The sequence below is a fragment of the Hypomesus nipponensis genome, chromosome 22 (genome assembly GCF_054491055.1).
Source record: "Hypomesus nipponensis isolate SF chromosome 22, ASM5449105v1, whole genome shotgun sequence".
NCBI classification, from domain to species: Eukaryota; Metazoa; Chordata; class Actinopteri; order Osmeriformes; family Osmeridae; genus Hypomesus; species Hypomesus nipponensis.
Window position 1 is genome coordinate 1,358,115 of NC_140382.1, and position 25,801 is coordinate 1,383,915.

A 25,801-nucleotide genomic window follows, 5' to 3' on the forward strand; every position below is an offset into this window, starting at 1 on the left:
ACGTCTAGTGTCAGGCCCTTCTGCTGGAATTCCGAGTCAAACAGAGCATTCCTGGATTTGAGGAAACGGTTCACCAATGCACCCATCCTCACCCAGCCGGACCCCTCTCTACAGTTTGTGGTGGAGGTGGATGCCTCGGATGTGGGAGTTGGCGCTGTCCTGTCCCAGCAAAGCCCCGCTGATGGTAAGCTCCACCCGTGTGCTTTTTTTCGCGTTGTCTTTCCCCAGCCGAAAGGAACTATGACGTAGGGAACCGGGAACTACTCGACGTGAAGCTCACCATGGAGGAGTGGCGCCACTGGCTGGAGGGAGCAGAGCAACCGTTTATCGTATGGACCGACCACAAGAACCTTGCATACGTGCAGTCGGCCAGGCGACTCAATTCCCGTCAGGCCAGGTAGTCTTTGTTTTTTGGGCGCTTTAACTTCACCCTCACCTATCGACCAGGCTCTCGGAATGGCAAGGCAGACGCCCTATCCCGTGTGTTCTCTAGGACAGAGGAGACGGGAGCCAAACCCGAGGCCATCCTGCCCCAGGACATCGTAGTGGGGGCAGTTGTCTGGAAGATCGAGGAGGAGGTTAAAACGGCTCTTCTAGATCAGCCTCGTCCAGGTAACGGCCCTCCGGGCCGCTTGTATGTGCCCAACTCTGTCCGTTCTGCTGTGCTCCAGTGGGCACACACTGCTAAGATTGCTTGTCACCCGGGCGTTGCCCGTACCATGGCTCGATTGTGCAGACGCTTCTGGTGGCCTGGCATGGGAAGAGATACCCGGGTTTTTGTTTCTGCCTATCCTGTCTGTGCTCAGAACAAGGGAACTAACCGACCCAGTGCAGGGTCTCTACCGATTCCCCGGCGGCCCTGGTCCCACCTGGCTCTGGACTTTGTAACCGGTCTGCCCCCGTCCGAAGGTAACACTGTCGTTCTAACTGTGATTGATAGATTCAGCAAGTTTGCACACTTTCTGCCCCTCCCGAAGCTTCCTTCAGCTACGGAGACTGCTGCGATCCTTGTCAAGGAAGTTTTTCGGATTCACGGTCTTCCTGGAGACATCGTATCAGAACGAGGTCCCGAGTTCACATCGGCGGTATGGAAGGCCTTCTGTACAGCCATTGGAGCTACTGGCAGCCTCTCGTCTGGATTCCACCCCCAGTCTAATGGCCAGGCTGAAAGGGCCAACCAGAATATGGAGACGACGCTTCGCTGCCTTGTCTCCTCAAACCCCACCTCCTGGACCTCCCAATTGCCTTGGGTGGAATACGCCCACAATACGCTTCCTACCTCCGCCACCGTTATGTCCCCTTTTCAATGCCTTTACGGTTATCAACCCCCCTTGTTCCCCTCACAGGAGAAGGAACTCGCTGTTCCCTCTGTCCAAGCCCACGTCCGCCGCTGCCACCAGACCTGGCATCGTGCCAGGGCTTCCCTGTTGAAGGCCTCCGGTCGGTATCAAGTTCAGGCCAACCATCGCCGTACTCCTGCACCATCCTATGCTGTGGGGGACAAGGTCTGGCTGGCTACCCGGGACCTTCCACTGCGAACAGAGTCTAGGAAGCTGAATCCCAGATACATCGGCCCGTTCGTGGTGGAGAGGATCATCAATCCCGCAGTCGTCCGGCTAAAGTTGCCCAAGGCCCTCAAGGTACATCCTGCCTTTCATGTTTCCTGCCTCAAGCCTGTCCTCCTCAGTCCCCTGCTGTCTCCTCCCCCTCGACCTCCCCCTCCTTGGATGATCGGCGCTGGTCCTGTTTACACGGTGCGCCGCATCATGGATTCCTATCGGCGGGCCCGGGGATTCCAGTTCCTCATGGACTGGGAGGGCTATGGGCCGGAAGAGAGGTGCTGGATCCCTCGGCGTCAGATCATGGACGCTGGCCTGCTGCGGGACTTCTACCGTCTCCATCCAGGTGTGCCGGGTGGTCCGCCCGGAGGCGTCCGTCGGAGGGGGGGTACTGTCACGAACCCACCCCCCTGAGCTTGTTTCCCTTACACACCTGCTCCTGATCATCGTTATCACTCTACTTAACCTGTGGCCTGACATCCAGTCCCTGCCGGATCGTTAGACGTACCAGTACGTTGCGCTTTAGTGCCTGGATTTGTCTAGTCATCCTGATCTCTAGTCATCCTGTTCGCTTTGCAAATTGTTTCTTTATTTTTGTGACCGGACTCCTGCTCCTCTGTTTCAGCCTCTGCACCCTGGAACCCGTTCACTCCCGCCTAACCACCCTCACCACCGACCTGCACGTTTGTTACCACCATCACCTGTACCCACCTGTCACCAATAAATACCTTTTTCTTTCACCACCTACCAGTCCCGGTCTGCTTTTGGGTCCCATCACTAGGAATTGTGACACCTTAAGTCAATACGTGAGTGTCTTGACTGAACTGCTTCAATTGGTGAGTGTCGGTAGTGGTGTAATGAACCATAGTAGATCTACGTTCCCCCGTAATTCTATAAATCTTTCGAGTTGCAGTGATAACATACATAAACAGATGCATGCTGTGTTTTACTCTCAAGCACCAAAGTTGAATGTAAAGCGGAATTAGGTTGCTCTTTGTTCAAGTTAGCAATCCCGCTGTAGTTAGCGTTGCTAGGTTACGTCAGAGCTTGAAATTAACTTTTTTATTTGGTGGCACAGATGGTCTCAACCTTAAAGTTAGGAGCACCAGCAAAATACCGACAGAATATTAAGGAGCACCACAACTACAATTTTTATGTTATACACTAGTAAAACTGCACATTTTAGAGTCGCCTTCTATTATGGCCAGCCTAAGGCACACCTGTGCAATAATCATGCTGTCTAATCATCATCTTGATATGCCACAACTGTGGGGTGGATGGACTTTCTCTGCAAAGGCTAATTTCTCACTAACACAGATTTAGACAGATTTGTGAACAATATTAGAAATCAATAGGCCTTTTGTGTATATAGACAAAGTCTTGAAAAATGGGGGCAAAAACTAAAGTTTATAATTTATATAAGCTGTTTTCAGACTTGGTACAAAGGTCTCTTTCGTGTCCCAATTTTTTATAACTGTGACCTTAATTGACTACCGTCTGTTAGCTGTTGATGTTATAACGACAGTTCCACAGGTTTATAAACTATTCATGGTTCAAGCATGAGAAACATTGTTTAAACTCTTCTCAACAAAGAGTTGAAAATACATGTTTTTTTTTTTTTTTACAAAGTTTGTCATATCTGCCAACCCTTGTCGTCATCGTCGTCATCTACCGCTTGTCCGGGGGTCGGATTGCGGGGGCAGCAACCTAAGCAGGGAGGCCCAGACTTCAATCTCCCCGGCCACTTCCACCAGCTCTTCCTGGGGGACCCCGAGGCGTTCCCAGGCCAGCCGAGAGACATAGTCCCTCCAGCGTGTCCTGGGTCTTCCCCGGGGCCTCTTCCCAGTGGGACGTGCCCAGAACACCTCACCAGGGAGGCGTCCAGGAGGCATCCTAATCAGATGCCCGAGCCACCTAAGGTGGCTCCTCTCTAAGCGGAGGAGCAGCGGTTCTACTCTGAGCCCCTCCTGGATGACCGAGCTTCTCACCCTATCTCTAACCAAAACTTAAACCCTAAACCTATCTGTGAGAACAAATGCTTTACTAATGATACATTTTGTATGAACAATAAATAACTAATGGTGAACAAACCGTTAACTGATAGGTAACAAATTGGTTAATAAATGATTAGGGCTGTAAAATGATTAAAAATGTTAATCAAATTAATCACATGTTTCTGTGGATTAATCATGATTAATTACATATTACCAATTTTCCGAATTGTTGTCATTAGTGTGCGTCTTTGATTTTGCGCTACCTTGATGTTCGAGTTACCCGTTGCCACTCGCAAAACTTTGGTGAAACCCTCGTCCTCAACAATATCAATCGGTCTACAGCTTTTTGCAATACATTTGGCAACTGTGCTAGTCACCTTGTCACAGGCAGACTTAGTGAGGGCCCTACGCTGTTCAGTGAGGGTGGTTTGGCGCATTCTACTTGAACTCCCCTCGCCGACCAACGCATGCTTCGCGTTGAGGTGGTATAGGTTACTTTAGGCTGGTTTTGCTTCGGTGAAACGATAACATTCAGTCATTTAGCATTCAGTCATTTAGCAGACACTCTTATCCAGAGCGATAACGCAGAGCAGGGCTCCAGACTAACTTTTTTTACTAGGAGCACAGTAGCCCCTGACTGAAAATTTTAGGAGCACAAGCAGAAAATTAAGGGGCACACCTTATATTGACCTGCAATGCATTTATTAATGTAACTGGAGAGGGTACAATTCAGTGGCAATTTTAGATCCTTTTTAGGAATGCTCAAGCACTCTTAATATTTTTTTAAATCTTCTTAAATATATTGTTTATTATCATTTGATGCTGGTAGTTCATGAAGAAAGGGACATCCTTTCATTCAATATTTTGCATAATAATACAAATGTATTAATTGTTATCCAGTAAAATCAGGGATTTATATTAGCAAGGGGGTTTACGTTTAGCACTTTTGCAAGGCACTGTATTCATGTCACATTCTCATTGGGGGCTGAGCACCCCTAAAGGTCTGATCCTAGAATCGCCCCTGCAACGCACCATATAAGCTTGAATTTAAATACATTATTTAATGTGACATTACGTACTGTACATGCAAGTCTTAGCTAAATGACTTAAATGTATGATGCACTTTTCGATCAGTCCTCCCCACACCACAACACCATACTTGCCGAGTATAACAGCGCAACAGCTCTAACACAGGCAGGGATACAGTAGCAACGCTAGTGCTAAATAAGTATTTAGCTGCTAGGCTCCATTACGCCGGTTAAGAAGGGCTCGTGAAACTGCTCACCAAAAGAACGAAGGGGAACCCACTTGTCTGGCAGATTAAGACATGTTCGTAGGAACCTAGCAAAAAATAGCCCCAACTTTCCTAGACTTTAAGCTACAGTACTAATGCAGAAGGAAAGCTGATATTGCTGTCTTACTAGAATGTCGTAGCTATGAGTTGCTGACATTGTGCACACCCAATTAATTCAAAATGTGTAGGTCGCACATGCGCGCTGTCTCAAACTGGTCGCAAAATGCGACCATTTGGTCGCAGTCTGGAGCCCTGCCGCAGAGTGTGCATATCACTTTGGTTTCATTGGATGTTCCATCTAAGTTTTTTTGGAACACAAACTTCTCATCCAGAAGTTGCAGATTGGGTGGAATTGTGGTTATATTACGTTAAATGCGTTAAACAAAAATAAGAAATTAATCCTGTAATTTAATCATAATGCGTTAACGTGTTATTTTTCACAGCCCTATAAATTATTAATTTGGTGAGCTCATCTAAAGTGTTACCCTGAATAGACTTTCCCAGGGAGGCTGCCAACCCTTGTCGCAACCTCAAATCATCGGTTGTTTTCCTATTTAAAACATTATTTACATGATTTTGTACCAGTTACTCAGCTCAATGCTGTGATAGTCTATTTATTTATTGCGAGATTCATAACATGGCTGAAAAGGATCCATCACAAAACATGGTGATTTTTTTGCCACCTCAAAGAGCTTATCCAAACATTGTCAACACAAATGTGCAGCACTGCACATCCTTGGTTCCCACCTGCAAAATTACAACTTTGCACAGTGCCTGGTAGTTGAACTTATCATTCCATTAAAATCCCACTATAACAAACTTGGTCAGACAGAGATTCCATGCATTTTAGAATCGATATTTGTGACACATGCTGGTAAAAAAGGTCTGTTTGTCTGCCATCTTCATATTGCACTCAGTGCTCGAAGTGGGCTGGTACTCACCGGTACGCAGTACCAGCACCTCTACATTTTACTCTTGAGCGTACTGGCACCTTTTTTTGCGTACCGACACCTTTTCTTGCGTACCGGTGAGTAGGTATCTACAACTGACAGAAAGCGTCAGAGATTGGTACCCAGAGGGCACTAGCACTACATGACCTCAGATCTTGACGAATCACGTAAAGGCAAGCAGTCGGCCCACCTTATCAGAACTTCGCTTACCTATGGACGCTAGATTTTAAAAAGTTATCTAGACGGCATCAGCTGATTAGCCTGGCTGCCAGCCTAACTAAGCCCCACCCACAAAAAAATTGGGTCGGAAGTTGGGTCTGGCATTGCAGTTTGGGGAAAAAGTATGTCCGAACAAGAGCTGTTCGGACCAATCAAATTGTCAGGGCTGGCTTTATATGATGTTGGACAGATGATCAACAGTAACGTAATCAACCACGTCACCAAAGAGCGCTTGGGTTGAATTATTTTTTCAACAAACAACATAGTATGTTGCTCTGATTGGTTGTAGGTATATCCTATTGAGCGAAGAGGCTTTTTTTTTTTGGAGTTCGGTTGAAAAATGCCCATACTCATGAGTCTGAAACGGAGACTCATATTCTGCCTATTTTTACTCCCAGTCGGTCCCTGCCGCCCCGCAACATTAAGCCACCCCCCAGCACCCCCCTGATAAAATATGTTCCCGCGGCTATGCATTTATGTTGTTAATAAATAACAATAAATTGTTGCTGTACCAGCAATATCTCCAAGTTTTGCTTTTTCACTGTAGAAATCTCAAATTTCATAATGATTTGCCAATGCCCCCTCCTTGAGTCACCACCTTACCGCGGTGGAGGGGTTTGCGTGTCCTAGTGATCCTTGAAGCTATGTTGTCGGGGGCTTTATGCCCCTGGTAGGGTCACCCAATGCAAACAGGTTCCAGGTGAAAGACCAGAGAAAGCGTGGCTCAAAAAGACAACCATGAAGAAAAACATTAATGGTTCTCAGTTGCCCCTGCCCGGAAGTGGGTCACCGGGGCCCCCCCCAGGAGCCAGGCCCGGGGGTGGGGCTCGATTGCGAGCGCCTGGTGGCAGGGCCTTTTCCCATGGGGCCCAGTCGGGCACAGCTCGAAGAGACAACGTGGGACTTCCAGTGGGCTCACCATCCGCAGGAGGGGTCATGGGGGTCGGGTGCAGTGTGAGACGGGCGGCGGCCGAAGGCGGGGGCCTTGGCGGTCCGATCCTCGGCTGCAGAAGCTAGCTTTAGGGATGTGGAATGTCACCTCGCTGGCGGGAAAGGAGCCTGAGCTGGTGCGCGAGGTAGAGAGTTTCCGGCTAGATATAGTCGGCCTCGCCTCGACGCACAGCATAGGCTCCGGAACCAGTCTCCTTGAGAGGGGCTGGACTCTCTTCCACTCTGGAGCTGCCCTTGGTGAGAGGCGTCGAGCTGGGGTGGGAATACTTGTTTCCCCTCGGTTCGGCGCCTGTACATTGGGGTTCACCCCGGTGGACGAGAGGGTAACCTCCCTCCACCTTCGGGTGGGGGGACGGGTCCTCACTGTCGTTTGTGCTTATGCACCAAACGGCAGCTCAGAGTACCCACCCTTTTTGGAGTCTCTGGGGGGGTGCTGGAAAGCGCTCCTCCCGGGGATTCCCTCGTCCTCCTGGGGGACTTCAATGCTCATGTGGGCAATGACAGTGAGACCTGGAGGGGCGTAATTTGGAGGAACGGCCCCCCCGATCTAAACCGGAGTGGTGTTTTGTTGTTGGACTTCTGTGCTAGACACGGCTTGTCCATAACGAACACCATGTTCAAGCATAAGGGTGTTCATATGTGCACCTGGCACCAGTAGTCGTGTCGTCGGACTTGGGGCCGCATGTCTTGGACACTCGGGTGAAGAGAGGGGCGGAGCTGTCAACTGATCACCACCTGGTGGTGAGTTGGCTTCGATGGTGGGGGAAGACGCCGGTCAGGCCTGGCAGGCCCAAACGTAATGTGAGGGTCTGCTGGGAACGGCTGGCGGAACCCTCTGTCAGAAGGAGCTTCAACTCCCACCTCCGGGAGAGCTTCGATCATGTCTCGGGGGGAGCCGGGGACATTGAGTCCGAATGGGCCATGTTCCGGGCCTCCATTGTTGAAGCGGCTGACCGGAGCTGCGGCCGCAAGGCGGTCGGTGCATGTCCCGGCGGTAACCCTCGGACCCGGTGGTGGACTCCGGAGGTGAGGGATGCCGTCAAGCTGAAGAAGGAGGCCTATCGGACTTTATTGGCAGGTAGGACTCCTGAGGCAGCTGATGTGTACCGGCAGGCCAAGCGGTATGCGGCTTTGGCGGTCACGGAGGCAAAAACCCGGGCATGGGAGGAGTTCGGCGAGGCCATGGAGAATGACTTCCGAACGGCTTCAAAAAGGTTCTGGACCAACATCCGGCGGCTCAGGAGGGGGAAGCAGTGCTCTGTCAACACTGTATACGGTATACTCGTCCCACCCCACTAACACTGCTACAGACTCCTTGTTAACCACTTTAACTGCATCACTTGACTCTCTCTGTCCCCTGTCAACCAGGCCTGCACGATCTTCTCCCTCCTGCCTGTGGCTTATGGATGTTATTCGTGAAGAACGGTCGACCCTTCGGGCAGCTGAGAGGAGATGGCGCAAGTCCAAAGACGGTCTGGACCTTGGTATCACTCCCTCCTTAAATCTTTCTCTTCTCACATAACTGGTGCTAAAACCCTTTACTTTCTGAACAAAATTAACTCTGCTTCAAACCCCCACAAACTTTTCTCTACCTTCTCCACCCTCCTTAACCCACCTCCCCCACCCCCTCCCTCCACCCTGACAGCAGACGACTTCTCCTCCTTCTTTGAGAAAAAATTTGCCGACATGAGCAGTCGGTTCCCTAAACCCAACTTTCCTCCCCTCTCACCCTCATGACTGACCCAACTAAATATCTAAACTCTTTCTCTCCCCTGTCCGAGGCAGAGATCTCTGACCTCATTCTCTCTCATCGCCCCACCTCCTGTCCCCTTGATCCTATCCCCTCTCCTCTATTTCAAACCATCTCCCCCTCCATCATAAATGTTATTCTCTAATGCCCTAAACTCCTCTCTTACCTCCGGCACCTTTCCGTCTGCCTTCAAACAGACCAGAGTAACCCCTCTACTCAAAAAACCCTGCCTTAACCCTGCCGTCCTCCAGAACTACAGACCGGCATCACCCCTCACCTACGGTCTTCCTCAGACAACCGCCTGGTGGTCCCACCGCTCAAGACCGCCCGGTCCCAACACACGCTCTTCTCCTGCCTGGCCCCCCAATGGTGGAACCAGCTCCCCACCTCCATCAGGGACACTGACTGTCTCCCCACTTCCAAGAAAAAGGTCAAGACGCACTTGTTCCGGGAGTACAACGGCACTTTGGAAAGCTTGCTTGATTGTGTCTGATGTTAGTTTCCTCCAGGATCACAATGACTCTTATTGAGAGACTTGTTGCTCTTGTAGGTTAGTTATAACGAAGTTAACTCTTGATATCTTCTACTCGCTGTGAAATATTTTACTGTTGATTGTTCTTCTACAGGTCTTGCACTTTTTGGGGTTCATGTTGTTATAATTTATAACTTGTATAACTGCATGCTCTTATGGGTCTACCCTTGGCACTTGTTTAGTTTTTCACAATGTATGCTTCATGTTTTGCCTGCTTGCAATGTTTGGGACTACCTCTTTGTTATGATCAGTGACCTATGCTCTTTTGTAAAGCTCTCTCTTGGAAGTCGCTTTGGATAAAAGCGTCTGCTAAATGCATAAATGTAAATGTAATGTAAATGTACTTAGCCTACCTATTTTCCCACCCTTAAAACTCCGTAAATATTTGCACTACATACACAATGGAGGTGCCAAACATGTAGCTAGGTATGTTTCCAGGCTGTGATATCAATAGCAATTTTAACCAATCACCACAATTTTCCCGCAACTTTGACCAATCATTGTCGTCTTCCACAACTCTCTCCAGTAGGGGTCAAATCCAGTGTTGCGCCTGAACCCATTCATTGAACGAAAGTTCATGAACTTGTTCATAATTTTGGTGAACGTGAACTAAACGTACTGTATTACTGCCTAATGAACGACACTGTGAATGTGTTCATTCTGGTGTCTGTGAACTCTTTCACGAAATTCATTCAATAAGGTACCAGATTTCTAGAGACTTCCAGGCAAAAAACACACCGTTAACAGTTCTGTATCCAGGGTTGCCCAACCAGTCAATCGCTGCGTGTGCCTGCTTCTACTGTTTATGCCTGGCAAGCGTGAGAGCGCCGAAGTTGCGTAGAGGTCGAGAGCGGTATTGCAGACAGATAGGGATTTCAATCTTTTTTGTTTAAAAAAGGGATATTCCTCCCTTTAATGCGAATGTAAATTCTGGTTGGATTAGGAAAAAAAATTGATTTGATGAAAATTGGCATGTTGGTAAGGTTATTTTGGGGACCATTTCTCAATGGTTTTATTAGGATGACCAGATTTGAGTTTGTGAAAAAGAGGACACTTCGACGTGTCGAAGTGTGTGGGGAGGGGTGTAGTGCTGGTCGTGTATTGCATGCCGCACTATCTAATTAAATTGACAGTTCTCTCTACAGTCAGTGCTCGCGCAAGAAGGTGGAACGTATCCAACGAGGCAAAATCCCGGACAATTTTGGAATCACTGCCGGAAGCATCTTTTAGGTCTCAAAAAGAGGACATGTCTGGGTAAAAGAGGACGTCTGGTCACCCTCGGTTTATTCTTTCAAAATCGGGAATTTTAGACTGCAACTATCACAAAAAACCCTGGGGGGACTGCCTATCAGTATTCCCTCTTGCAGGGGAAATTTGATGAAAACCGTTTCATTCTACACTTCACTGTTCACATTGCGATTCTGTAAGTATTGTGATTTGATATTACTATTTATTGCGATTTCTTTTGTTAATTTTTTTGTTTTAACACTGGACCATGAAAAACTGTCAAAACTGTCAACACAGTCAAATTCACTTAGAGCTTTCCAAGTTTTATTTCAAGTTTCTTTTCCAACATTTGTTTGCATGTAGGCTATGCAAAGCTCGTGCTTGGTGTGTTTAGATTCTTGTGCTAAAACAAGAGCTGGTCAACATGCTCTGGGGTGAGGTTGCTCTTCTGGGCAGTAACAACGTCCCCTGCAGTAGAGAACACATGTTCGGCAGACACACTTGTGCCTGGTATACACAAATAAAGGGGGTCCAAGGGGTTTCCTGACAGTGGCAAAGGAACAGCTTCTTTGCATTTCTTGATCTCCTCTTCTGCTTGGTCAAGGAATTACTTTTCTGGTGCCTCCCTGACATCCCCAAAAGTGTCCCCGAGTAGATCAGCCAGTGCACAGGTCCTCTTTGCAGGTGGGGGACCCGGGGACACCTCTTCCTATCCGGCAGTTTTAACTTATTCCCTGAGCTCCCCATGTTCCAATCTCATTACTCCTTCCTGCAGTGTACAACAAATGACAGTGGGACAAATTGGGTTAAATCATACTCTAGAATAGTCAGTAGGCGATTAGCAATACACAAGTAAACAAGTATTATGGACAGGAAGCTAGGTTCACTATGGCAAATGTTTGTTTGTAATAGAATATTTTTGATAGAAAGCTATATCAATTTCAACTACATGTCTACCCAGTGTACACACACACAGCTGCAATAGGCATTATGAACTTAAGTGTAGGCTAATTAAAATATTTAATTACCTGAGGATGCTGGTGCTCCGCTATTGCTACAGCTTCATTGAGTATCACCAATGCTCTCCAGGGTGACTTGCAGAAGCTGTGCGTTTAGAGGGGCTATCACAGAATGTGTCGGATTGCTCTCATCCGACATAACAGGTCTAACTTGACTGGCTTCAGAGTTTGGACCAATTTTTTGTTTTTGAGTTATGTCCGACCTTGTGAAGGTGTTTATCTCCTTTTCGCTCTTTCTGACCTTGGGGGAGAGCAGTGTGGCCGTGATCGCAGGCTGCTGCTCGAGGAAACGTTCAACCATGGCGTAAGCGCTATTCCATATCGTTGATAAGTCGGTTATCAGTTTGCGCTCCGGAATATCCAATAGCTTTTGTTTTTCTTCAAAGCATGGAGGTCTGTGGCGCTTCTGTGGAAATATGCAGTTACGCATCTGACTCGTCTGTTGTCGTACAAAGCCCCTTGGGGGGGGGGGGGGGTTGGTGGAGAGAAACGCTTTTTTGTCTTCTGCTAGTTTTCTACACAGGGTATACAGTGGCTAAGAAATTGTGAATGACAAGTCATGTTCCTCAATAAATGTGCACAAAACGTATTTCTCAGTCGCAGACACGGTCAATCATAAACAATGGTGTGTCAGCTGTAACAGTTGCTCCTGGCAACGTCGTGGTAAGTTTGAGTGCACGGGCAGCGGCTCTATGACATGACGAGCAGCACTTTCTTACCACTGCTGGCATATAGTAGCCAAAACGTGCGGAAACAAGCACCAGGTTCTCTAAGTTTCTTGCACCAACTGCCAAAAGGCTCTCCGTCTCTACCTTCTTCTATCCACGCCCAGCGCCATCTATTTTATAGTCATTTATCTATGGGTAGGACATCATCCCCAGGCTTCATGCTTTCACTGACAACACTAGCGTGACATATGGATCTCATTCACACTGTGTTGCCAGGACCCGCCCTGCTCTGATTCTGATAGGCTTGTAATGTTAGTTATAGCTGTGTTCCTCTCATATGATTGGTAGGGGAAATCAATTGACTCAAAAAATATTAAACCAAATGCAAAATCCCAAATTAGTTTTTCTCATGGCCGCACGCCGGACATCCAGCACGGTGCCAGAATGCTTTAAGCTCTGAGTTATGTGATGGGCTGTTACTGTGACATATGACTTGGTGGCCCTCGACATCCATGCATTGCACTTCAGAGCAACTCGTTCAGCTTTACTCAAGGATTCCTGAACTTCTGTCTCGACCATTTTATAGATCTTAGGCAGGGCTGTGTCAGAAAAGAAAAGTCTTGATGGTATTGTGTACCTCGGCTCTAAAGTGTATATATCATGTTACAAAAACCTGTATTTTTGACCACAGTATAAGGACGAAAGTATTTGCATATAAAATGAGAGATTGATTCTGTGATGCGATTAGCCTTTTCTGAACTGCTGGGGAGTTTAATGAAACATTTATCCAGTGTTTGTTGTTTGCTGCTAGCAGGATTGGCTTCTTCCGCTGTTTTGTCTGATAACTCAGGATGGTGTCAAATTATATGGGCATGTATGTTGGTGGTATCTTTCCATGGCATAGTTTGCAGACAGCATTGCTCATGTCTAACTAATTTTTTCCTCATTAAGTATGAAAGCCAGAGGTCTTCCAGATGTGCGATTTAAACTGTTGAGGTACAGCATGAATCTCGGTACTAACGTCTGACATGTTTGCTGTCCAACATGTTACCCTTTGTATTCCTTCCTAGCTACTACGTGTGAAGGTGCACTTCTAGCAGGAAGGAAATTGTGAACAAATACATTGCCCTGCGCCATCTATAGGATTATAAGCGGCAACGTTTTTTTCTTTGGGAGGCAGCGTGGCGATTAAAAAATCATCACACACAAGAATTGCGATTCGTAACTGGATCGATTTTTCCCCCAATCCTTACTGGACATACCTTAGAAAATACCCAAATGTAGGCTACTAATCACATATTTGGGTTTTCTTAAGGCTATAGCCATATTGACCACAATATAACAGCCCCTTTTGACACTATTTATTTACAAATTAATACTTGTCAAATTAATACTTGTCAATCACTTAACTCAGACAATATGATCAAAATAAGCTTAAATGCTAACAATGAAGCACAGTAAGAGTAGTATAGGCTAGCCTACAAGTGGTAATATCCTACCCACAACACTGTACTGAAGGTGTGGAATTGATTTGCAATGAGAAAATCATTTCCTCCTTCAAATATTCATTTCATGATCTGTAAATAACTGGAAAATGATCTACACCTACATGTGGAGCAAAATACCAACACCTGTCAGAAATATCAGAGATAATTCTGCACTAACCCATGTCAGCAGTGACGAGAGTGGAGTGGTTTCCAGGCAATGACACAGATGCCCCGTCCTGATCCACGCTGTGTCCGTCCTCGTTGGCTTCCTGCTGGCTATGGCTGAGTTCTGAACGCAGCTCTGAAAACTCATCCTCCTCCCTGGTGATAAAAGGGCACAGACAGGTAAAGGGTCAAACATAACAATGCATACACACACCTTTAAAAGAGATTACATTATGCCATTTCAGCAATTCAAAAAGGCACATTGAGTATAAACTGCACACCTGACACCCAGCACAAAGAAGGAGAAGATAAATGTGTATCCATAGGTAGAAATGTGGTTGCAAATGGAGTTGAAAATTCACAGAAAGTTTGAGAGAATCTTCAGTAAAGTTTCCTTGGGAATTTTCATTTGCATGTTGCTTCAATAAAAATGTGTTGCTTACTTCCCCATTGTACATTTACTCAATAAGCTAAATATATGTATGAATATATAATGATGGATACCAACAGTGCTCAAATTATCTTTTTGTCTTTAAGGGGGTCTCTCTATCTTATAAAAAAAAAGTTGGCATAGCCTAACAAGGCTATACAATTAAATAGCGAGGCGTGAGTGGCGCTTTTGCTTAGTATGCGCACGGTAGGCCTTGGCTATAACTTGAAAAATTCACACAACAGACAGAGATTTTGTTTGCATAAATAGATTCCTTGTAATTAATTTCAACATCAGACATGAAAACACGTCAGGGGCAATGTTCACTTTCTCTCCAGAAATTGAAGATAAAATAAAGTGATACCTCAGTTATTACATTATTGGCTCAGTTATTACATTTTCAAAGGTTTTTGTTAATGTAAGGCCAATAACGTAATAATCAGCCAATAACGTAATAAGTTATTACATTATTGGCAAAAAGTTATTACGTTATTGGCTCAGGAACTTTATTACATTATTGTCAATTTATTACGTTATTGGTTTTATTACATTTCAATTATTACGTTATTGGCCGTTATTACGTTATCAGTTGCTACACACCTTCTAACCGCTAACAATCAAAACGTCTCTTTTTGCCTTTTAAACATCCGCCGGTCAAGTTTAATCAACCAAACACAGCTTGGTCATGTTTTCCTTTTTTTTGGCATAGTGAATCTAAATATTAGACTTATAAGAAAGCATGGGCCTGACCAGAGCATAGGTGGCCCTATAGACCACACCTCAAAGTTGTCCATTTCAAAAGGATGGCATTTGACCCAATCAGGCCAAAATGTCTAGAAGTTGGTATGCATGCCTTATTGCTCACAAGCGTATTTATCGCTAACACAAAAAAATACTTTGCACATCCCCCAGTCAAAAACTGATACCCTGATTCAATCACCAGTTTATATGAAGACTTGACAATGTTACAAAAATTTGAGAAATTGTTGAATGTAAGATGAAAAGTAGATTTATTGTGAATGTTTGAAATATGCATGCTTGGCTAAATGCTTTGGATCTTCCAATTAAAGTCTGCCTTATGCGTACGGGCACCAAATCTTCACTGACTCATCCAGGCCTCAGACACACACGCAAGCTTGGGGAGACGCACACACATCCAAGGCTTTCTGGAAAGGGTGGACTGACCTAGCTCCCACCCCTAGCCCCAACCACTCCTTGGCTTGAAGCAAAGGCCCTTGTGGATCTTAGTGGTATTGCATTTCCGATTTGGTATCCCATTGGTAAAAGGTTGTCCACATTTTGGCACACTGAAACTATAGGCCACACGTAACACCACAAATGGCAGACCATTGCCCATAGATGGTGCTACAGGCCACGTAAACATTGTCTTTTTTTAAAGTGATGGCATTTCCAAAGTCCAAAAGGCAGGGACGTTCACAGAAGTTTTGAAGGCCAGTTGCTCTGGCCTGAAAAAGGGCACCCCCCCCCAAAAAAAGAAAAAATAGCCTGCCTACTAATGATAATAATTCATGTCATGCATTACTTGCATCATTTATTCTTCTTGTTAAAACTAAATGTTACAAACTAACCATCAGCAGACATGTAGCTTAGTTTTCCTACCAAAGAATTAGCATGTGATAACGGGCTGGTTGTCTGGTAGGCAAGCTAGCCATCTGATTATTTAGGCTAAACGTGGCAAACTGAGCCTGGATTTATGAAGATTTTAATTGATTTCACAAAACAAAACTTTACTTTATTGTTTGTTTGTTATATATTTGTACAACTTAAAACTCACCTTTTCTGACAACGTCAAAGCAGTTTTTTATTGACACAGAATAAAACAACCGTGACTGTCTCTTAAATGCAAGAAAATGCAGGCTCAGTTGGCGGTCGCGTGCAGTACCGCAGAGTAAACAGAGTAGGGGGCATAACCCCTCCCCCTTGTGACTTCCACTCTCGTTGCCCATAGGCTTATCGATTGGAAGTGAATAAGGCTACTTCATGAAATGTTTCGGGTGGCGATTTTTAAAATTTAGGTCTAAATGAATTCTGCAGCTGTTTTAATTCACTATTATTTATTTATTTTCCTCAGAGGGGCACTTTGACTCGAGGAGGGCAAAAGGGCAGTTGCCCGGGCAACCTTAGCCATAGCCTGTGCAAGTCCCTGCCAAAAGGTCTGAACGTTGGTATGCATGCCTTGGGGAACAAAAAAAGTGTATACAACCCATAATGTATGAAGCATGGATTTCTCTATACAGTGACAATTTGTGAAGAATAAACATTTTTAAATGGTTCGCAATGTTTTGGAGGAATCTGCCATTGGTGCTTGTAGCTATATTTAGGGTTCTTCCAGTAGGAGGGAACCTATTATTTTTGTTAGTATTCCTATTATTATTATTTATCTTCTCCTTGCGCCCCAATATCTCAAAAAGTCCCTGGTCAAAATGTTTCTAATTTGGAAGATTGATAAATCACACCAAATATGGGACACATTTGACTGTAAGGGGGTGCCACAGGCCATGCCCTAAAGTCCAATTTTCAAAGTGATGGCATTTCAGTCCCATTACTCCAATTCTTCTGAAACTTGGTGTACATGCCTTATGTCTCATGGGGAACAAAAAAAGCCAAAAGACCCACAAGGTCTGCCATGATGGATTTTCCTGTACAGTGAAAACTCTGGGAAATCTTTAAAATTCATCTCCTCTTAAACCAAAGGTCCAATTGACTTGAAATGTTGTACTTATGTGTAGAATTGATGTCTGTATATAGGGTGACATGGAATAAGAAATGCAATACAAAATAGCTGAAAGTTGTGTATTTATGTAAATGTCCACATTACTTCAATATCTTTGTGTCAATAAAAATAATTTTGACTGATGGTTTTTCAAACCTAATTGGGTTCAAGATGACATCACTTTGACATACCATAAATTTCACTTTGGTATGTCAAAATATGATTGAATTACAGCTGTTTGAACTTTGTCCGAAGCTAACAATGCTTGCCACAAGAGAAACAGATTACTTTTTTATACAGAAACTGACCGAAAGAATTGCCAACACTGAGAATAGCTCAATGGGCTGAGACAGTGCACTGCAATGTGCATGGTCGCAGGTTCAAATTCAACCACAGCCTTTGGGTCTGTAATGATACTGATTATCTGTTTAGTTAAACAGGATTACATCATTCTGAAGAACCAATGCGCAATTTCACCTTAAAATGACAAGATGACTGAATTACAGCTGCTTAAACTTTGTCCCAAAGCTGACCAAAGCTAATACTTGTCAACAGTTGGTGTGTTGCAGAGAGAATAGAGAGGCTGACTTGTAACCTTATGATCATGAGTTCAAATCCCCATTCAGCCTATTGTTGTTCGCCAAACATGAAGTCGATTTGCTCTATTGTTGTCCAACTCTTGACCTTCTACAATGTACATTTTTATAATATTTTGCAATTTTGCGAGGAACCCGCTTCGCTGCTTGCAGCTATATTTATTAGGGTTCCTCCGGTAGTCCGCTAACTCCGCTAATAGCCCATGTACGCCCATAGGTGGCGCTATAAGCCCCGCCCGAAGTCTATGTGCTTTCCCCAGTGCCCCATTACTCCGAAATGCCTGAAAATTGGTAGACATTCATTCGTCATATGCCTTGAGAAAGCGACCTATGTTAGCCAAACTAGTTTCACTCGATCAGCCTATTTGAAGGTCTCTGGCAGTCAGAATCACTATTTACAGGCAAAGGTCGAGCTGGTCTTTGGTCAGATGTGTATATATTGACCAGTTTAGAGATAAATACTCTTGCCAGAACCTGGAATCGAATCTGTGTTTTGAGTTACTTTGCATGGGTCTCCATCAGGTCAACACATTTGGATTCAAGTTCAAGCAATGCCATGATTTTATTCGCCATGAATGTTTGCACAAACAAGGAATTTACTTTGGCAGGGAGGTGCATACATTAAACATATAGGAATATTGAAACTTAAATATGTGGAATAACTATACAAAAGGAGCAAAGTCTAGCTAATACTAAGGGGGGTCTAGCTAATACTAAGGGGAATAAAATAATATAAAATATAAGTCATAATTAACAATCTAACCTAAAAAAACTGAGTGCAAGAGAACGATACAATAGTGCAAATTGCAATGTGCAGGGTGTCATTGTGCAGTGTGACTCCTTGGCCTTGTTAAAGTGGCCAACAGCGGATGGGAAGAAACTGTTCTTGTGGCGTGAGGTTTTGGTCTTGATGGACCGCGGCCTTCTGCCGGAGGGGAGCAGCTGAAACAGGGAGTGTCCAGGGTGGGAGGGGTCGGCCACCATCTTCCTCGCTCGCCTCAGGGACCTCGAGGTGTGCAGATCCTCGAGGGAAGGCAGATTGCAGCCAATCACCTTCTCAGCAGTGCAGATGATATGCTGCAGTCTGCTCTTGTCCTTGGCAGTGGCAGCAGCGTACCAGACGGTGATAGAAGATGTGAGGATGGACTCAATGATGGCTGTGTAGAAGTGCACCATCATTGTCTTTGGCAGGTGACATTTTTTCAGCTGCCGTAGGAAGTACACCCTCTGTTGTGCTTTTTTGGTGAGGGAGCTGATGTTCAGTTCCCACTTGAGGTCCTGGGAGAGGATGGTGCCCAGGAAGCGGATGGACTCCACAGTGCTGACTGGGGAGTCACTCAGGGTGATGGGGGTGTGTGGGGCTGTGTTCTTCCTGACGTCCACAACCATCTCCACTGTCTTAAGAGCATTGGGCCTCATTCACCAATATCTTCCTAAGTTATTTCTTAAATTTGTTCTTAAGAAAGTTCCTAAGAAACATCTACGTGTGATTCATGAAGCGTTCTTAAACAGCAGAACGTGTGTTCTTAGAATGATGAATCACAATATTTCATAAGTTGAAAGCTCGTGCCCCGTTGCTCCTATTTAGCATAGGTAAACGCCCCGTTAATTCCCATAAAAGGGCATGATATGGCAGGGCCGTGTGCACACTTAGAGAAATGTCAAAACGACATGGTAAAGACGGTGGAGGCCTCGACAAAAGACAGAAAAACTTAATAATAATTCTGAAGTGGAGGTACAGCTGCAAGAAGTTAGCAACAAACGACACATCATACTTACGTAATAGCGTCATGCAGTGAACGCTGTATCTAGAGAAGTGGTCATGCAATTGAAAGAACCTCAACACCTAAGTGTTTCCTAGTTGGGAATCAGCTATGATGTACAGTATTTGCATAACTTAAGCGGTTTCTCAGTAGCAATAGAATTAAATAGAGGGGATATATTTCTGTTTCAATTCACAATATAAACAGCGATTGTTTTGGTCTTGGTTGAGCTTGTGTGTAAAAGAAGTTCAAGCATTTAAAATGTGTGTTTACTCTATGCATTTTGTGTCAAAGCAACAAGAAATGTGTTAATTGTATAGCCTACACAGACGGATGTTGTGCTCACTGTGTTAAGAGTTTAGGAAACTTGTTAAAAGTATTGAAAAAACCTTCATAGCGATTGTAAAATACTGTATTTATATAGGCCTAGCACAATTCATACACAATGGAAATTCCAAGTGCATTACAAATGAGCAAAAGTGTAAGTGTAGTGTTTATTTATTAAAACAAACAAATAAAAAAGTGTAAAATTATGAAAATGATTAGTTGGAAAATTATAAAGGAGAGAAATATTCAATTTTAAATTAGAATAGACGAAAAAGGTATAACTATTTATTTTGCACAAACATGTCAGCTCTCAATTGTGCGTAAGAGTGCTCTTGGGTGTGCGTAAATTCTGTTCTTACCTAAGAACAAATCCCAAATAAGAAAACATTGGTGAATGCCAGAATCTTTGTTGGCTGGCTACACCAGGTCACCAGGTTGTCAGCTTCCCACCTGTAGTCAGACTCGTCCCCGTCAGAGATGAGCCCAATGAGTGTGTTGTCGTCCGCAAACTTCAAGAGTTTGACAGACGGATGACTCGAGGTGCAGCTGTTGGTGTACAGGGAGAAGAGCAGAGGAGAAAGGACGCAGCCCTGAGGAGATCCGGTGCTGATGGACAGGGAGTTAGAAACTTGTGTTCCCAGCTTAACGCACTGCTTCCTGTCAGACAGGAAGTCTGTGATCCACCTGCAGGTGGGCTCGGGCACGTTCAGCTGGGAGAGCTTGTACTGTAGCAGGGCGGGGATGATGGTGTTGAAGGCAGAGCTGAACTCCACAAACAGGATCCTGGCGTAGGATGCTGGGGAGTCCAGATGCTGTAGGGTGAAGTGGAGGGCCATGTTAACGGCATCATCCACAGACCGGTTGGCTCTGTAGGCAAACTGCAGTGGGTCCAGGAAGGGGTCTGTGATGGATTTGAGGTGTGCCAGCTACTTCACAACTGACATGGACCCTTTCTTCACTTTTACAGGTAATGCTCAACAGACTGCAACAGAGCATGCTGAGAGCAACAACAGAGGATGTTGAGTGTAACAGAGGATGCAACAGAGGATACTGAGAGCAACACAGACCCCTTACTGGACTTACCCCTCTCTAGCTCTCTTCAGCCCTGACCCCAAGACAGCTTCATCCAGCTGGCCTGCTACTACCTGCCCCTGCCTGCACGCTCTCCAGAGACAGACAGTCACCCTACAGACTACTGTGTCTACTGGCTCTGCAGACTGCTTTTTTGAGGACATTGATGAAAAATGACAAACCAAACCAAACCTTGATGAAAGTCTAAATGTTTAATCCTTTCCATGTCCCAGCATGCCAAGCTGCTGACTTTGAGTGTCTTAAGTGATGAAACCAGTTCAAGTGATAGAGTTTTGATCTGAATCGAATGATTATTCATCTGAATAAAAAACACTCGAGAATTACTGCTTGTTGGATGATTTATGCACCACATCAGCACATCTCACACATTTGCCTTTGTTTCCATGGGATTCATGGAATTGCTAGTTTCTGCTCAACTATTTCCACCATAGTGTAATAATAAATATTATTTAGGACAGCAAATACATTTTTGTGTTATCCTTTCGCATTACACACATTTAGTCAATGTTATTAAACTCAACCGATTGTCATTTTACCATACATCAGTGTTTACTTGGAAAGATTACTGTACATTTCCACTTTTGATTTGTATTTCCATTGTAAGTTTGGTCTTTCATTTCGTTTGGAAGTTGTATTTAAAGGTCCTAAGTCTTCAATTTAACTTGTTTATACCTGTAGTCATCCTGAGAATAGCTCACAAAGATAAGTTGGTGTCCTGGCAAGGGTAAGGTAAAAGGTTTGAATCCATTCAAAGCCGACGAGTCTGTCATGTCACTGATTAACTGTTTAGCGAGACAGTAAGCCACCACAAAGGAAGCCCGGTACACCGCAGTCGCTAACTACCTGTTAGTCTAGCTGTATATAGTCAAAGCAATCCTCACACAAACTATCAAAATGGTTTTAGATTTTTTTAATCGTTTGTCCGGTACAGCCAATAAAATCGGCAGCAGAGCCGCCAAACAAAGTTGTGTTGTATCTCTGCAAACATTCAATGGATTCACATCAAACTTCATGTACTGCATGTACTCGGAACCCTCTTCTGAGGATGTCTAAAGTGTTTTTCTGGGTCATCTGGCCTGTTTGGTCATCTCATTGCTGCTTGCAGCTATATTTTGTAGTGGATGTGTTTTTGCATCATTTACATTATTTTGATTACACATTTTGCTGAACGGTGCCTGTAAGCCAGTGGTTCTCAACTCTGATCCTGGGGACCAAACTGCATGTTGTAGTTGTTTCAGTCTTCCAACTTATTTGATTCAAATGAATGAGCTGTTATCAGGCTTATTATATGGGATAATGATGACCAATTGTTAATGCTTACCTTGAGATATTTTTCACAGATAATTTGATAGATGGCCACACAGGTTTCAGGAACAAATGTACGAATTGTTTAACAACTAATCCGAAATTGGTAAGAAAGGCTCTGCCATGTTAGGCAATCATTTTTTCAATCTAAAGTGTATTGTAATTTGTACGAATAAAGTAGCCTATATAGACTCGTTGTAGCACCTCACTTGTTGCCAAGAATCTTAATGTCACCTTGAGGTGTTCACCAGTCTTTCTTTTGGCAATGAGTGGAGTAACCATGGCCAGTCGATGCTATAAAAGCTGAAGGTGCAAAATGGGTTTTGCAAAAGCTGGGGTAGCTTTTTACATAAACTAGGATAACCCCCATTTTTAGCGTCGCATTAGCTAAGGTTTACTCCAGTCTCCTCCAGGCTCTTGTTCGCAGTTTCTCCTGTACATGGCCAACAGCTTTAAAAGGCCAGGTAGACCAGTGATACTTAACAAGCCCTCTACTTCGTCCATGTCAAACAACGCAACTTGTTATTTTGTCTTAAATTAAAAAGTAGGCAACAAAAGTGTCTCGTTGGTTACAGTCTGGGTGTGTAACTGGCTGTTGGTTTTCTGAGCATTCTAAAGACTGCAATTAACAACTAGTTGGGCATTGTCTGGGCAGTGTAAGTGTCTTAAGTGTGTGTTCACCCACCTTATGGTGGTACCCTGCAGCAGGTCTATCTTCTTGTTTAGTTCAGCAATGATGCTGTGGAGCTCAGTGATCCTCTCCTCGTAGCGTAAGGTGGTCCTCTCCTGCAGATCCTCATGCTCCCGCATCAGATGCGATTGCTCACACTGTGGACCAGCATACTGTGAGGTTAAGATGTGAATGCAAACCCATCCCAATCAACCAACACACAAGCACAGACCATTGTGAAAAGTGGTCTGTTCTTGCACCTATGAAACACAAAAACACACCAGAGAAGATGAGGGGATTCAGAGTCCTGCAATTGACATTTCGCATAAGCCAAACATTTCGCATAAGCCACGCCCACCTTAGTTACCGTTGTTCGTCCGTCAAGCATTCGTAATTGGTTGTTATGGCATCATGTTCAAGTTTATAATCTACAATTCCGAATTAAAGTAGGCAATGTGAAGTTTCCAGCACAGACCCACTTCCTAGAGCTAAATACATACTGTTGGAGTGCAGCTAGCTAGCCATGGTCTAGCTAGAGCTAATGCTATGTTAGATGTGAGATCATATTTGCTAAACTGCATTTTAGAAACAGCGTCAGTTGACAACATTACATTAGCTTCTGTACCTACCTGGCTACTATCTAGCTTTACATTACAGCAGTTAGTTTCGGATTTGTATGTTTCGTAAGGTAGGATTGGTCAAAACCGTTGTGGTGCGTGGCTTTTGCGTTTGGTCAATTGGATGAGTCTGCTCTAGATCCATCCAACAGCAGATCAATTACATGAATCAGCCAATCTGCTACCACATGACCCTTGTTCTGTCAAAAATGTAACTAGTTCTCACCACAGTTGAGTGGAATATAGGAGGAATTGGGGTAATTCCTGAGGCATTTCTCAGCTGAAACAAATGAATGCAAACCTGCCTACACACACACCGTTACTCCAAATGTTGTCGAGACACATGGCTCCATTGTGTCTGAGGTCGGCCTAAAGACTGCTTTGGGGATTGGCTACTGTGATTCCGGAGTTTAGGTGTGCGAGAAAGAGGTCCAAGTTATTTGTTTTCCATGCGTTACATTGTAGATGACCAGACAGACAAACGTCAGGTTGACAGTGGGTTTATCTGCAGTGACTGAGAGTGTACTCTTGTCTCACCAAGAATGTGGCTCTGTATGTGTCTAACGTCTGTTTCTATACATTAATATGTTTGTGTTTGTCTAGGTGCGAGTGTGTTTCTGTCTCTACAGATGTTTATCACGCTTCATGGTATTATCTTACCACTCTGCCATGTTATTCTGTCGTACGCCAAAGGTAAAATGAGAATGAGGAAAGATAGAAAAGATATACTCTGTATATATTAAAGTAAGATTCTGACTGGTGTTTCAAACAATGAAGCTTAATCATGCCGCTAATTTATTTAATCTCCTAAGATTACATGTCAGAAAATAATACATTTGTGTTTGAAAAGAAGACTAGTTTTTTGGAAAGGAGTATTTTGTCAATGCAGCATGGAACCACAGCTAAATAAACATTAACGGCTGAAAATGTAGCAATCGTGTAACTTGAGGTTCCGAAGCATATGGAAATGTTTACGTAGTATTTCCCAGACCCTCCAGGAATTTGCGATGTTGCGATCGCACCAATTCATGCAAATTCAACAATGACCCGCAAATTCAGCGCAACGTTATTTTCCCGCAACTTTGACCAATCATCGTTGTCTCCCACAACTCTCTCCAGTAGGGGTTAAATCCAGTGTTGCGCCTTAACACATTCAATGAACGAAAGTTCATGAACTTGTTCATAATTTTGGTGAACGTGAACTGAACGTACTGTATTACTGCCTGATGAACGACACTGTGAATGCGTTCATTCTGGTGTCTGTGAACTCTTTCACTCTTTTTAAATTCATTCAATAAGGTGCCAGATTTCTAGAGACGTCCAGGAGAAAAATACACCGTTAACAGTCCTGTATTCAAGGTTGCCCAACCAGTCAATCGCTGAGTGTGCTTGCTTCTACTGTCTATGCCTAGCAAGCATGAGAGCGCTGAAGTTGCATAGAGGCCGAGAGCGGTATTGCATCACACGGTTCCATGGTGGCCCAATGTGGGCAAGCCCAGACGAGCTTAAGGTGGGCTTTACATGGGCCCTAGCTAAAATCCACATGGGCAACCCAGGTTTCTCCCATCTGGGGCCCACACTAGCCAGGCCCATGTGGGCTGATTATGGGTCCCTATTCCACCCATGAGGGTAATAACCATTATTATTATGGGCTAACAAATAATTTTTGGGGGCTTATTTTACAGTCCGCCCATACAGTTCTTTAAACATCTTACAATAACAAAGAGACCAGGAATACAATCAATTACCCTTTTATTTTAATAAAAAATTAAGAAAACATTATTTTGCTCAGTGTTCCCTCACTGTCACAAACATAATTAGTTACACCTAAGATGAGCCTAAGGCCTGAAGTCCTTGTTGAGGCGTTGCCTGTCGGGCCTGTCTGTTACCCCCCCGGTCCCTAGCACCAATGAGCCACTTGGAGACCGCCTTCTCGGCATCTTTACGGGTGATTTGGCTGGTCATGGTGTTTTTCTTTAAGCCTCCTGCAAGAAACACATATAACGGTCACTTACTTTATATGTGCCAACACAACTCTCAGCCAGGACTGTAAAGGCAACAATGTTAAGAAAAGTGCTATATAACTTAAGATTATTATTAGAACTACACACACTTAGGCAACTAAGAGACGTGCAAACACACGCTCTATACACAATATTTAAAACTTTTCTAGTATCGGTACAACTTAAAACATTATCCACATGCACACCTACCATATTACATTTACATTTAGTCATTTAGCAGACGCTCTTATCCAGAGCGACTTACAGTAAGTACAGGGACATTCCCCCCGAGGCAAGTAGGGTGAAGTGCCTTGCCCAAGGACACAACATCATTTGGCACAGCCAGGAATTGATCTGGCAACCTTCAGATTACTAGCCCGATTCCCTAACCGCTCAGCCACCTGACTCCCACCAGGTGCTGTCCAGAAAAGTGGAGCTGTTTAAGTGGG

The 25,801-nt window shown here is 44.6% G+C and overlaps 1 protein-coding gene across 2 annotated transcripts in view; it reads right to left on the bottom strand.

Annotated features, from left to right (window-relative positions):
• Positions 1–25,801, bottom strand: part of mcc (MCC regulator of WNT signaling pathway) — a 334,586-nt gene that overhangs the window by 185,517 nt on the left and 123,268 nt on the right. For both annotated transcript variants that reach the window (XM_084687682.1, XM_084687681.1), the window contains exons 5-6: positions 22,748–22,890; positions 13,829–13,971 (exon numbers count right to left, since the gene is read on the bottom strand). In XM_084687682.1, the coding sequence (XP_084543808.1) occupies positions 13,829–13,971; positions 22,748–22,890 (286 nt within the window). The remainder of the gene's footprint in view (positions 1–13,828; positions 13,972–22,747; positions 22,891–25,801) is intronic.